The following is a 13,799-nucleotide window of genomic DNA, read 5'->3' on the forward strand; positions in this document are numbered from 1 at the left end:
GTGTGGCACAGTCGGACCCAGAGCTGTGAATTGAAGATGGCATGTGCCCGCAGCACACACCATGACTTTCTGACATGCCCTACTGCTTCCAAATCGCAGTGTACTGTTGTTCTCCTTCACGTTCGTTAGTTCGAACTTTCATTAGTTCGAACTGAAGCGGCTTCCCCTTGCGGTTCGAATTAATGAGCTTTTACTGTATATAAGTATATATAGCAAAAATTACGCTTACATTGAACAAAAATAGCAGCGGCTCCCAATATATTGAACATCAAGCTGCGCAAAAGTGCCCACAGTTGGCTTTCCCTCGTGGTGGCAGAGAAACCTGCCGACCATGGAGTGCTGCCGAAACATCCCAAAAGTAGTTTAGCCCAGCAGCGTGGCTATATCCACCCGCTCTCCCTACCGTGACTGTGCCGTGTTGGGCGAGTCAGTGATATCCTCCCCTGCAAAAAATGATCTTGGCCAACCCGCAGCGCTTGCTTGCTCAGATAGCCAATCAGGGGCTCTTGTGCCCTCCTCGTGCAAGATTGTGCAATTCCAAGTTGCCTCGCTGCTTTTCTTGTTCATTGTGTTTGCGCCTTGTGGGCCTTCTTCCGCAGTGTTGCCGTGTTGGCTAGCGCAAAGTGGCAGAATGCCTTTTGCCATGTAGTTTGAAATTGTAAATCGAGTCAAACGTGGTACGAAGTCGGATGTCGCTGCAACGTACAAATAAGGTGCACTATCAGCATGATCTTGAATAAGGGGGAGATGAGGGCTAAAGCAGACAAACGACCTTGTGCCCGTGGCGCCTGACACGTAAGCACAGCCAAAGACATCGAGGTGGCCATGTACAAGTGGTTCATCTGAAACTGCTTCAGATGTGCCAGCTTCCGCATGCCCGTTGATGATTCTGAAAACGCTTATGAGTGCGACGAAGCCATTGCTGGTGTCACCAAAGTTTGGAGCAAGCTGTCAGAATTTCTGTAAGCCATCGACGAATCAGTAGTTGACAAGTTTGCGAATGCGAATGATGGTGTTGTGATGATTGGAGAGCCCGAAAACAAAGGCTACATTGCTGACATCATACCGAGCACGAGTGAAAGCGGGCACAATGAGGAAAGTACGATGATCCTTTGCTCACATCCTCAGAGGTGATTGGTGCACTCGCGCTAGTCTGGTGCTTCTGCTCGAATGTGGAAGGTTGCAGCCTCAGCTGATCCGACTCTTTAGACAATGTGGAAAAGTGCGTGCTGTCGCAGGTAGCGAAGTTGTCCAAGCCGAAGAAGATACAGGACTATGTCATGCGACACTAAGCTAGTTTCATCAATAAAGTGCTTTTATAAATGGTATGTGCTTTTATGGCGTCTGATTCTTTAGTGGGCTTATATCAAATTATGTCCTATACCGAACTGATAGGCATTTTTGTGAGTTCAATATAACCGGGTTCGTCTGTATGTGTAAATTTAAAGCCCCTGATTACTTAGTAGAAGGTGATGTGATACGAGTTGCATTCCAGTAAGGATTCAACTTCCTTTAAAATTAGCCTGGTAAGACACATGATTCCAGGTGCATGACATCGGGTTTTCAACTAACAATTGCTCCTAGATTTAATAAGGAAAGGAACTGCAAATGTAATTGGCAGAAAATCAGTAGGCAAGTGTCAATGGCCTCGGCTATTGTTCCACATTTCCCACATAGCAGTGTGGCAGACCGTGACAGTTGTTGAAAGAAAGCATCTCACTGCGTATTTCAGTCTCAGGTGTTGTCTTGTACCATTCTTATTGCAGTGCAGTGTAGTGGGTGGCTTCATCTCGCACTACCTGCTGGAGAAGTCTCGCATCTGTGGCCAGAATAAAGGTGAACGAAACTACCACATCTTCTACCAACTCTGCGCTGGTGCACCCAACGAGCTCAGGCAGCAACTCCGAATTACCAGCCCGGATGACTTCCATGTGAGCACTTGCAAAAGAACCATTGTCGCTCACTCCAACTTCCTCCTAGACCATTCCTGCGGAACTTCTTAATTTGTACAAGGCACATTGCACATGTGGCCGGCCTTGATTTAGGGTTCAAAACATATGCCTCATTCAGATGACCCAGTTCCTGCTACACAGGTGTATCTGCATAAGCACTGCCAATGGGTCTCTCCTTCCTCCTCTGCCCTATTGTTTCTCTCTGTGTGTTCACCATGTGGAGACACACAGCATAGGCACTGAAACTCTGCTAGTTGCTCTGTTGCTGATAACCAGAGCAAGCAACGTTCTTACTCCACCTGGCGCAAGGCTCACCTAGCAGTCAAAAGTTGTTGCCATGCTGCATGTACAGTGTGTGGTGGTGCTAAGAGCTTCCCTAATATAGTTGCATAACAAAAGCAAGTGCTGAGGTGCGTTCAGTCTTGAAGCAAGTTTCAGAATTGAGGACCCAAAACTTCAAGTTCGCAAGGTACATTGGGCGCGCTGGACTCCTGCCCACTCCCCTAATGCACTTGTGTCCTCCTTCAGCCAACCTGTGGCTGCGCATGGCTGTCTGCACGGTTGGGTGCATATGCGAGTGCATATGTGGTTGCCTAGTATCTCCGGCGGGGGCAAAGACTAAAGATTAGCCAAGATGGCTGGTGCATTGATGCTTGCTGTGTTCCCGTGCACCTAATGTTGGAGGTCGTGTGATCTCAAATTCAAGAAATGCAGGCAAGTTGAATGGACCTGCTGTAGCTTGCAGTGCTCATGGCGTAATGCGGAGTGGGTGAAGTGCCGGTAGAAGCGTACTGCAGGCAGTTAGTTATAGGCGACAACCCAAACAGGTCACTGTTCCCTGCAGTATTGAAAGCAGCCCACAGTGTTGCCACATTGGCTCAACAGGCTATGTGCCTAATTTGTGCGTCGCTTGCATGGGGTGTGGGCACAAAGACAGCATGCTACACAGATGCTCTCACGAAATGCACACGTTGGTACCAACAGACAGCTCGTAGCAGTGGTGGTCCAACTGCGCCATTTGTGCCATCTTGCTACCATTCGAATTTCCTGCTTCTGGCTGCGCCCACTCAAGTGGTATTTGCGCCAACTGCGCAAAAGTGCATTATTTTCGCATTTTTACGGCAATGCAATGTTTTCAGTAGAGTTATGCACCTACAGTCAACAACCGATTTTCCAGGCACCCGATAATTTGGACGCCTCCGCAGCACTGCCATGCTACCCCATAGAGTTAATATAGGAACATCTGAAATTTCGGACGCAAAAACCCTTCGCCGTCCAATCTTATGGACCTTCTTTCAGGACTGCAGGTCTGAAATGGCATTGATCAAAGCCACCACTACCGTTATTTTGATCTCGCCACCTCGAACAGGCACTCTCACACGCAGATCCACTGGCAGCTGTAGCCACCACCACAGAAATGCTAGACCTAGCTACTTCGATATTCGCTACCAAGCTTCTCGCCCTTAGGCGGCGTGTTTTTCATTGAAAGAATTCGCTGCTGTCAGCGAAGACGCCTACTCTGCTGCCTTCGTAATCCTCGTCAATGACTTGGAAGCTCGGAAAGCACGACACGTTGCATAATGCCGATTTCTGAAAGTCAGCTTTGCCTCAATATAGCAGTGTTACACAGTGAGGCATAAGTGAAGTATTGCGGTGAAGCATACCAAAAGTTAGAAGAGGCAATTGTGGCAGGACACAGTATGTCCATGATAGATTTTATGAGCGCGACTGAACGAGGGCGTAGAAAAAAACAGATACACAGAGACTTTCTACGTCCTCGTTCAGTCACGCTTATACACTCTATCATGGATTCCAACCAACTAGCTCGCCAACATGTTTTAACACAGTATGTATTCCTTAATTAAACACACATGCACCCGCTGTCTCCTGTCGCAGCACGAGAACCGATACGCCTAATAATTGTATTGGCAGGCCTTCAGAGCTATTTCAGACGTGCCTGTGGCAGTTTGAGCTCTTGGGGGTAGGAAAAGGTAGTGCTTTGAAAGCTTGATCAGTTATCGGCGACAAAAGTTACGGTTGTACGCTGAATCAACTCGGTATCTATTTGCAGAGGCCACGCAACACACGAAAGCCGACAAACTGCCTTTAAACGAAAGTGAGTGTACGGGATGGTAGAAACGTTCTCGACCGCCATCACCATCTTTGCGATGCACTGTATGGAAGCATCTCATCTTGGCACCATTCATAGATGCACAGTCTCTTGTTGAGCTTCTAGCACTGTTATTGGGTGTAATACACATTTTGTCTTGGGTGACACATCTGTCATTTGGAATGCACATAAGACATTTGCCATCACTTTTTGTCTTGTGCCTCATGGTGCGAATTGTTCTAGCACATTTGTAATTTTATGCCTGTCTTGCACCCAGGTGCATATCTTTGTTCTCGTTAGGCTACAAAATTCTTTACATAATTAAGTTCCTTGCCTACCCAAATAAAAACGTTGGCAACGTACCTCCATGCATGGTATACCATCCGTGGGAAGGCAAGCTTAATTGGTTGCTGTTGGTTTTGTGTCTTGTGTCACTCTTGAGCAGTACTTATTGATTGCACAGTAATAACAAGCTTCGCCCAATGGCTGCTGTACTACTCCAAGTGTTCCAAAAGACCAATTTTTCTGCCCCGAAACTGCTCCTAGACTCTCGTTCTGGAGTGAAGCTGCTCCTAAACTGCTCCAGAACGACATTTTTCCTGCTCCAAAAATTGCTCCACATCCTAAACTGGCTGGACCACCACTGCTGGTAGGCTTAGTGGGCTGCACACAAATTGCACAGGATGATCGGAGCCATGCAGCAGCGGCCACCACGTTTCAAAGAAGCGGTGCCACTTTTCATTCACTTGCATGCATATATTGAGGGAAGTTCGATGTGCCAGTACATTGTCTGCTCTTCCACTGGGCTTCTTACCAAACTTTCAAGTGCTCCCTGGTATCACTTGTGCTCTATCACATGCTCATGTGAAAGAGCCGAAATTGCCTTTCATTGCTTTGGAAAAAATAAACTTCCTGGTGCATGCCTTTCATGGCTTTGGAAAAATAAACTTCTTAGTGCATATTTTAGGTTACGGCTACTGTCACTGTGCATTTTTTTTTTTTCATTCGTAGCAATGCATGTAAAGAGATGTAAATTAATACTTGCCACTTATTGCTTACTGCCATTTAGTGCATAGTTTTACCACGTCCCTGCCAGGTACATATTAATTAGGTTCCACTGTACATGGTTTATTGGCCACTCAGAAAGGCATATTGCCTCATAGCATGCAACCCAGGATGAGCTGGGGCACCATCTTATAAATAGCAAAAAAAAAACGAGAAGAAGAGGTATTTGAACAGCAGGCAATTTTTAAAAAAATGTTGTTGAGCACTACTCTTTTTTTCACGCTGTTTCAGTACTTACGCCATGGATGCACCCAATACTTTTGCTCTTCGGAGTCTGAGAGGCTGCTGAAAAACAACTCCCGATCCAAGGAGCACCAAAGCAAAGGACCACTGCGCGACCCAGTTATTGATGATGCCAAGGACTTCTCAAACCTTGATCGGGCCCTCCAACTTATGGGTATGTGTACCATCTTGTAAGCGCAGTGCGGCACGAAACATTGGAGAATGAAAGGAATGCAGCACTGGCTATCAGCTCAACTTCATTTGGAGAAATGCGCTTCTCTGGCTGGGCATGCTCTTAAAAATAATTACGCTCAACATGATAAAATATGCACTAGCAAGAAAACCTTATTCTGAGTCTATCGCAAGGCAAGAAGAGGTGGCAGAACAGAGATTAGTGGACAGCACGTGACCCCCAAATAGCACAAGGGTAAAAGCTCTGAACTCTCCCATTTTTCTCTTCTATTGAGAGTTGTGTTCCATTCTGCATTTTGTTCGCCACTTGATCAGTAAGCCAATAACTCATTGCTGTGGCACTCCAATACTAGCTGCAGCAGCTGCATTTCGAACCCCACCTGGTTGCTGACACGCAGGTCTGACTGACGAAGAGCGACTCAGCATCTATGTGGCAGTGGCAGCCGTGCTGCACCTAGGCAATGTGACCTTTGAGGAGAGCCCCGACGACAGCCGGGGGGGTAGCCAGGTGACAGCAGAGTCAGAGCAGTCGCTGCGAGTTGCTGCAGCTCTGATGGGCGTCGACCCGGACGAGCTGCGCCAGAGTTTGCTGAGTCGTGTCATGCAGACCAGCAAAGGCGGCCTCAAAGGCACCGTCTACATGTGAGTGGCTTAGACTTCACTGTTCTGATGAGTATACACTATTGAAGCAATCTTGGCAACGCTGCAGGACTGGTAGTTGGCACAGTTTTTTATTAACAGCATTTAAGGCTCGTTCCTGCACTAGCAATATTTGTGTCGCAAATTTGTAGCAGCAAAGTGCAGCTTCATGTAAGCAGACAACACATACACCTGGTGGCTTGCAGATAAGACACAAATCCAGGACGATGGCCTTGGTCTGCCATGGGTGCGCCCTAATCTTGGAGGTCGTGCCAAGAAGCCGCACAGGTTCTGAACATTCTGGCTACAGCCACCCTATTATAGCTTCTGCATCATTTTCATAGAGGCAGTGTTTTCCCACTTTAATTGTGACATTTGTTTAATATTTTTGTGACGTGTGCACCAGTATTTCAGACGTAAAATTTTTTGCTGAGGTTATTTTATGTCTATGCTATCTGGCACTAGGTCATGGCGGCCACATTTTGATGGGGAAAGAATGCAAAAATACCTGTGTACTTAGATTAAGGTGCACGTTAAAGGGCCCCTCACCAGGCCCTATATCAAATTTTAGTTAAACACTGAAAGTTGTATGCGTCCTGTAGGGAGCATTCTGCCGCCAAAATGTTTCAAATCGGCTCATTAATAGCCGAGATAAATATTTCAGTGCTGCAAACCTGTAATTTCAGGAGGAGAGCTCCACTGCGTAGCAAGACACTCTCTCCACTTGCCCTATCTATCTCCTCAAGCAAAATTCCTTCCCTGCATTCTCCCATACCGAATCTCGAGGATCGCATGATGTATACATCACAGGCCCCACCTGCATATTTTTTTCGCCTCTTTTTTTTTTTTTTTTTTCAGCGCTGTGCACGAGCTGTTGTGGTTGTGTGGTCTCATGCAACGCATGATTTTGCGCACTGTGCGCAAGGACACATGACTAGCGGTGTAATTCAGTGCTACACTAATACTAAGGCAGAACAAGCAGATCGCAGAGCATGATCATGTGCTGGAACACGATAGAACATGGCATAGTTTCGGTACCTGCGCACGTGACTGCATGACCGTGCAAACAAGCAGACAAAGCGGAAGTACTTTCTTTTGCTTCAGTGCAAAGTAAAACAAAAAACACACAGACATTCAGTTTGTGTGTTTTATTATTTCTCTAAACTTCAATTCATCGATTCAAGCAACATATCACACAAATAACAGATGGTGCCTTAAATAATTCTCGAACTCATACGTCACCGTCTGTCTTGGAGCACAATGGCTGCGAGGAGAAGGAAAACGGCGTTCGGATTGAAATTCCAGACCTTTCCATGGCGCGCATTGTATGCTCTGCGCTTGTCAGCTCAAAATGGCCAGACTTGGTGAGGGGCCCTTTAAAGAATCACAGGGGCCCAAATTTCCAGAGTCCCCTACTACGGTGCACCTTATAATCAGAAAGTGGTTTTGGCGTGTAAAACACAATAATTTAATTTTTTTTTTTAATCTGGCTCTAGGCTTTTTATGAGTACAAAACTTTGTTATGCTTGACCTTTAAAGAGGTCTCTTATTGTGTATGAATGAATTGCGCATTCGAAGATGAGGACGAAGGTAAACAGGATAACCCATTTTTACCTCAGCCCTTGTCCTGAAATCTGTGCTCATAGCTTTCATTGCACTATGAACCAGCTAGCCAAGTGATTCTCAAATGGGTCAGCGAAACCATTTTTGGGGGCCCTCGATACCCACTGCAAGCCTTGAGGCATTCTAGTTGGGGACTGCAGAAATGAGATGGCTGTAAAATCTTTGTTGCAGTTTTCTATGACACATGCGTGTGAGCATGCTTTTCCCAGGCTTGCACACTTGAAGACCAAATACAAAAACAGGTTGAATGTTCTGCACATTTTCAACTCTTCTTAAAGGGACATTAAAGGCAAGTACTAACTCGACATGGACTGTTTAAATACCACTCCAGAAATCTCGCAATACTTGTTTCGTTGCAAGAAAAGACTTAGTTTACAAGCAAATTGCATCTGGAGGGTCCACACACCTGTATCACACTTCAAATCTCCCGCCACCCAACCGGGGGAGCGGTGACGTTGTGTGTGCCATCATCGCCCCTTGCAGCCGGCGGTGAGTAAGATGACGCCTGAAATACAGTGCTACACCTCTTTTACACAAAGTGCAAGCGCCCGGCCACGGAGAAACCGAGCCACAACAGGCTGGTGGATTCGCCGCTGCAGCTGCTTTTGGTCAAGTGGTGTGAGCCGCTTGGGCATCCCGCGACATCACATGGAAGTGGAATTTTCTGCTACTTGCAGTTTGCACGATTTGAGTGAGCCAGCAAAACCAGCGCAGCACTACGCGATAACGAAACCACTGAAACGTGAAAGCATGGGCTGCGCAGAATCAAGTGAAAATGAAACCTGTCAAGTGCCCGCGTCGTTGTCAAGGATAATGTCCATGAGTTCTTTTTTCTAAAACTGAGATTGAACTGGGCAGGCAACATTTTCTTCGTGCTATATAATGCAATACAAGTATGTTTATGTAAAGAGTGGTTTAGTACTAGTGACAGAATCTAAGGGTGCGATCTTGTACGCGTTCCAAACTCGAACGGAGGCGGTCTGTTCTTTCCGTCGCGAAATTGGCGGTCCGTTCCGTTGCGTTCGTCCGATAGCAGACAACACGGAATGATTGACAGCAGATATCACTTCACAATTGACGTCATGGTGTTCGACACCGTTCAAACTGACCAAGCGTGTGCGGCTCGGTGGAACGGACCGCCTCCGTTCTATTTTGGAACGCGTACAAGATCGCACCCTAAATGAGCAGTGCCTTCATCATTGGGCAAGTACTTGAATGTACCGGTGGAGTCTAATCGTATCTGGAATTTACCTCGATTTCTCTATTCGCGATAATATTGACACTTTAGAGATTTTCGAGAACTAATGTCACTTTAGCTTGACTTAATATTTGCCTTTAGTGTCCCTTTAAGTATGATGTTGCACCACGTGTTGACAAGCTGTCCAGGTTGAATTGACGTGGCACTTTTGTTTGATCATTCTTTGCCAGGTAGCAATAAAAGACACCTGTTTCATGCCGCATGTTGTGTTAATTTATACCTGTCACTGCAAGGGGTCCCCCATCACTTCCACCGGTCCACAAGGGATCTCCGACAGATCCATGGCTGAGAACCGCTGAGCTTACCCAACGATGAGTAATCCTGCATTGCTTGCAAGAATGCTAGCTCCTAAAATTCAACGAAGCCCGGACTTGTGTACAATTAGTCTCTGCGAAGTGCGACATTTTTAGATTATGCTGTGAAAATTTATATGTCTGTGTCTGCAAATTTCTGCAGTACATCCAAAAAATGCGATTTCTCCAGAGTGCTTGGAAATGGCACATTATTCAGTATGTCAACCACTTTATCGTACAGTAAAATCCCATTAATTCGACATGCGTTAATTCAGGAAATCAGATAATTCAGACTCGTCCTCTGGTCCCGGAAGGCGTATAGGTTTATAACGTAATGAAACTCTAACTCGGGCGTATTTTGCCGCACATCGGTTAGTTCGTACAACACTTACGTTTGGCAAGGATGGAGTGCTGGAAATGTGCGATGCAAAGGAGCAAAAGTGGCATTAGCATCCAACTGAGGTGAAGCGGCGGAGTTCGCGTCGCCACAGTCATCAGTGGAAATCTTATGTGAATGACAGCAATGCAATTAATGCTTCGTGCCTATTTGCGCCTCTAAAGCCTTTGTTGTTGCGTTTATCGCCATACATAGCACTGCATTGGTCGTTTGCCTTCATGACTGCGTAATCGCTATCCATGATTGCACCAATAGTGGCCATGGTTTCATCCGCAGCGGTTACAACGGCAGTTGTTTCACTTTGACTCTGTGTGCGCGTCGGCCACAAGTCTTCATGACTAGGCATTCGCCGACCATGACTGCGGCAAACAGTATTGTTTTCTTTGGTGCAAAGCTGTCGAATATGAAGAGCACTGTCTACATTGCGATGTGTGGCGACCTGGCGACAAAATAATCGGGGTGTGTATGCAGTAGTGAAAAACCATGTCTCAGATGAGGGCTCGTGCTGCAGCCACGCTGTGAAAGAAGTTGCGAGGCCTTCGTCGCTGCAAGTGCTAATCAGCCACAAGCTTAAGAGAATTGCAGCATCCACACCACTCTTGTGCAAAATATAGACAGGATTCGCTGATTCATTCAGTAAATGTTGTGGACCCAAAACACATTCAGATGTGTTGTTGTAGTAAGCATTCGTTTGTTTTTTTGGTACCCTCGATGATTCAACATTTGGTTATTTTGAAAATTTCTTTTGGTCCCGTGAAATCTGAATTAGATAGGTTTCACTGCATTGAATTTACAATTGAAGACCAGTTCCTTGGCTCAGTGGGGGATGGCATAGCTTAAAGCATAGCATAGCCTTTGGCACACGCCAAAGGAAACTCGAATTCAGGTTTGATAGCCCAATGCATCTGTGGGGATGCGCGACCCTCGGGCCTCCCCTGATGTTTTTCCCGCATAGCGCGTCTCCTGTAGTGCGGCTTCGCCGCGCACGCAGCGGTCGGATTGGTGCAGGCGCAGTGCGAGAGATGGCACTAGTGTTGCGCTGCTGCGGGGTTACTTGGGTGCGGGAGAGACAAGGCGCTCTCTCTGGGGTTCGAGACAGCAAGCGGGACGGACGTGCCGTGCCGCACGTGCAGCGACCCTCTTTCCCGGCGGATCGGCTAACAGCGAGGACGTCCCGCGCGCCGACCCATGCTTCTGTGAGACCGCCTCGCGTGGCCGCCTTCGTACGCGCCACGATTCGCGTGACCGTACACGCGAACGACCAGGCGTTGGGATCCAGCATGAAGCGAACCTATTTGCTCGCAAGGTCGCGGTGAGTCGGACTTCTAGATTTGTCGCGCGCCCATCGGCATGTTTTGTGGATAGCAACTCGGCTAGCAGGCATTGATCTATGAAAGGTGCAATAAATGCCCTTGTGATTGATTGCTTTACTGTGTTGTTGTTCCTTTGTCCCGAGAGTACGGTGTGAGAATCGCACATCAGACCCCACACATCTTATCACTCCTTGCATTTTTATGGAGGCACTGGCAGCATGTGTAAAAAAAGTAAACATATCTGTTCTTTTACTCATAACAGTATGCTGTAAGGCCTCAGAAATTTCAATTGTCGTCCATCATTGGCACCAATAATGATGCCACAAAAATGTCCAAGAACTTGCAGCTCAACTTACGACTTACAACCTCAACGGTATAGTCTGACAAGTTAAAATGCGTTACTGTTCTTTTGGATGGAATGTTGAAGACACTGCTTCTGCTGTTTATTGCAGACATCAGTTTGAAATAGCCAAGTTTGATGTGAGCATGTTCAGCACCATTATTGGCTGGTCCTTGTTTGTTTCTGAATGTAGTTTGCATGCATTTGTGTGGCTGCACTGTAGTCATCAACTGATTATTTATTCAGACACTGATTATTTGGACATGCTTGATTATTTGGACGGCACCGCCACTAGCTCCATAGACTTTTAATGTATAAGGACGACCAAAATTTCGTACATCTTACTATGTGTTGTGTAATCATTTGGACTCTGACTGCACGACCATGCACTAACGTGGCCACTGAGTCGAGCAGAAATAGTGATATCTTCGTTTTGAGACATTGCCGGCATGGTCGTTGGTATGTCGCTGATGATTCGTGAAACCTAAGCTAGCAAAGCCTAGTCGATCTAGTAGTCTGATGAGAATTTAGTGCATGCATTGACTGTACTTTAGTCTATCTGTAGACAGCATGACAACAGCATGACAACAGCATGACAACAGCAGACAATTTTGTAGACTCTTTCCGCTTTATTCTTACCATCCACTGTTCATGGCCAGCTGACCCTATTGACAATGCGTGATGAGCGCCACTCTGACTGCTGATGAAAAGCGAAAAGCGCGAAAAGAAATAGTTTAAAAGACATTGCTAGAAAATCACAGCCACAAAATCTCTAGGCAAGCATATGTGCGGGCAGCAACACGCATCAACAAACTTGGGCTGTATTCATGGATGATCACTTTCAAAAGGTACTTTTATTTTCACAATATTTCGCATAATTAGCACGGGATGCATCGAAGGGCGGCTGCGCACAGTGATAAGATAGCATGCTTGGCACCGTGCCAGGAATGCCGTCACTCCTAGACGCCAATGCGTCTTGCGGCATAATCATACGAAATTGAAGGTGCATATCTCCAAAAATGACAATATGAGAATACAGCACACCCTTTTTGGCCACTGTTGGAATGAAGTCACTTATATCTGAGCGAATTTGTTATTTCAGACTCCTGGTTATTCGGATGTTTTGGCGGTCCTCGTCGAGTCCAAATTATCGGTTGGTGACTACTGTAAAAGTGCAACATTGTCTTGTTTGCATTTTTGTAATGGTAAAATTTCTTGTTGATTGCTGCCTTGAGAGTGGTTTCAGTAACCCCAGTGTAAGTATCTGTGCTGGACAACCAAATCATATTTCATACCTTTATGTCATGGCAAAAATTGTTGAGCCCTTGCCTTCATGGCATGATAATTGCTATGTGCATGTGTGATATACAGCATGTTTGACCAAAGGACAAGCACAGCACTGAACAAACACATCTAGTCCTTTGTCCATAGCTGCTGTATAACATACGTAATCATGTCAAAGGACCTAGCCTGCGAGCACTTGCATATGCTATGTGCAATCTTGTTCCTCCAGATATACATAGCCTCTTCGATATTTTAGAGTGTTTGCTTGCTAATGGACAGTTTTTGACTTGTCTGCACCACAACGCTGCATGCTTCACTCTGTGTGGTGTGCATGCATGCAAAGGGTCTTGTTGCTGTGTGCAAATGCCATGATTGTGACTGATGCAAGTTGTCGCATGTCTGCTGGTGTGATTCCCCCCCTCCCCCTCCCCCAGGGTGCCCCTGAAGGCCTACGAAGCAAACAATGCACGTGATGCCTTGGCCAAGGCTGTCTACTCTAAGCTGTTTGACTTCATTGTACAGCGCATAAACCAGAGCATTCCATTCAGTTCATCGTCCCACTACATTGGTGTGCTTGACATTGCTGGATTCGGTAGGCATGTTTTGTTTTCCTAATGTTCGATTTTGTTTTGCTTTTTTAGTCTATTTCCCATGTGTATCAAAAATAACTGTAACTAAAACTCCAGGAGGAGGGTAAAACATGTATGTATTTTTTTTCTCTTCCCCACCCCCGCCCTTCCCCCACCTTCCTTTTTTAGTACACTAAGCCATAAAAGTAGGAAAAAAAGTTTGTCTTTCTTTCTTCTTACCTTATAATGGCACCCTGTAACATGAAGATGTCTGAAGGACTGAGGCTACAAAGCAAAAGGTCGGAACAAATTTAGAAAAATAAGGGCCCATACATTACCATTTTCTGTTACCATAAAGCAATAGTCAAGTTGTCCCAAAATTATTGAATTTCTTTTTTGGATTGTGCAATTGATAATTTGCTTGCACACATTGGGCTTATGTTCTGAAAGTAGTAGGCCTCAACAATTTCTTGCGTGCGCATGACCACGCGCCACCTAGAAAATGAACTGCGGGTAAAAGCAAAGGAGCGTCTGCAAGAGGT

General features: G+C 46.1%; 1 protein-coding gene across 4 annotated transcripts in view; it reads left to right on the forward strand.

The window, feature by feature from the left end:
• Positions 1-13,799, forward strand: part of jar (Myosin heavy chain 95F jaguar) — a 207,026-nt gene that overhangs the window by 64,437 nt on the left and 128,790 nt on the right. For all 4 annotated transcript variants that reach the window (XM_070539306.1, XM_070539307.1, XM_070539305.1 and 1 more), the window contains 4 exons: positions 1,767-1,931; positions 5,359-5,524; positions 5,940-6,183; positions 13,123-13,280. In XM_070539306.1, the coding sequence (XP_070395407.1) occupies positions 1,767-1,931; positions 5,359-5,524; positions 5,940-6,183; positions 13,123-13,280 (733 nt within the window). The remainder of the gene's footprint in view (positions 1-1,766; positions 1,932-5,358; positions 5,525-5,939; positions 6,184-13,122; positions 13,281-13,799) is intronic.

Source organism: Dermacentor albipictus, chromosome 5, assembly GCF_038994185.2.
Source record: "Dermacentor albipictus isolate Rhodes 1998 colony chromosome 5, USDA_Dalb.pri_finalv2, whole genome shotgun sequence".
In the NCBI taxonomy this organism is placed as follows: domain Eukaryota; kingdom Metazoa; phylum Arthropoda; class Arachnida; order Ixodida; family Ixodidae; genus Dermacentor; species Dermacentor albipictus.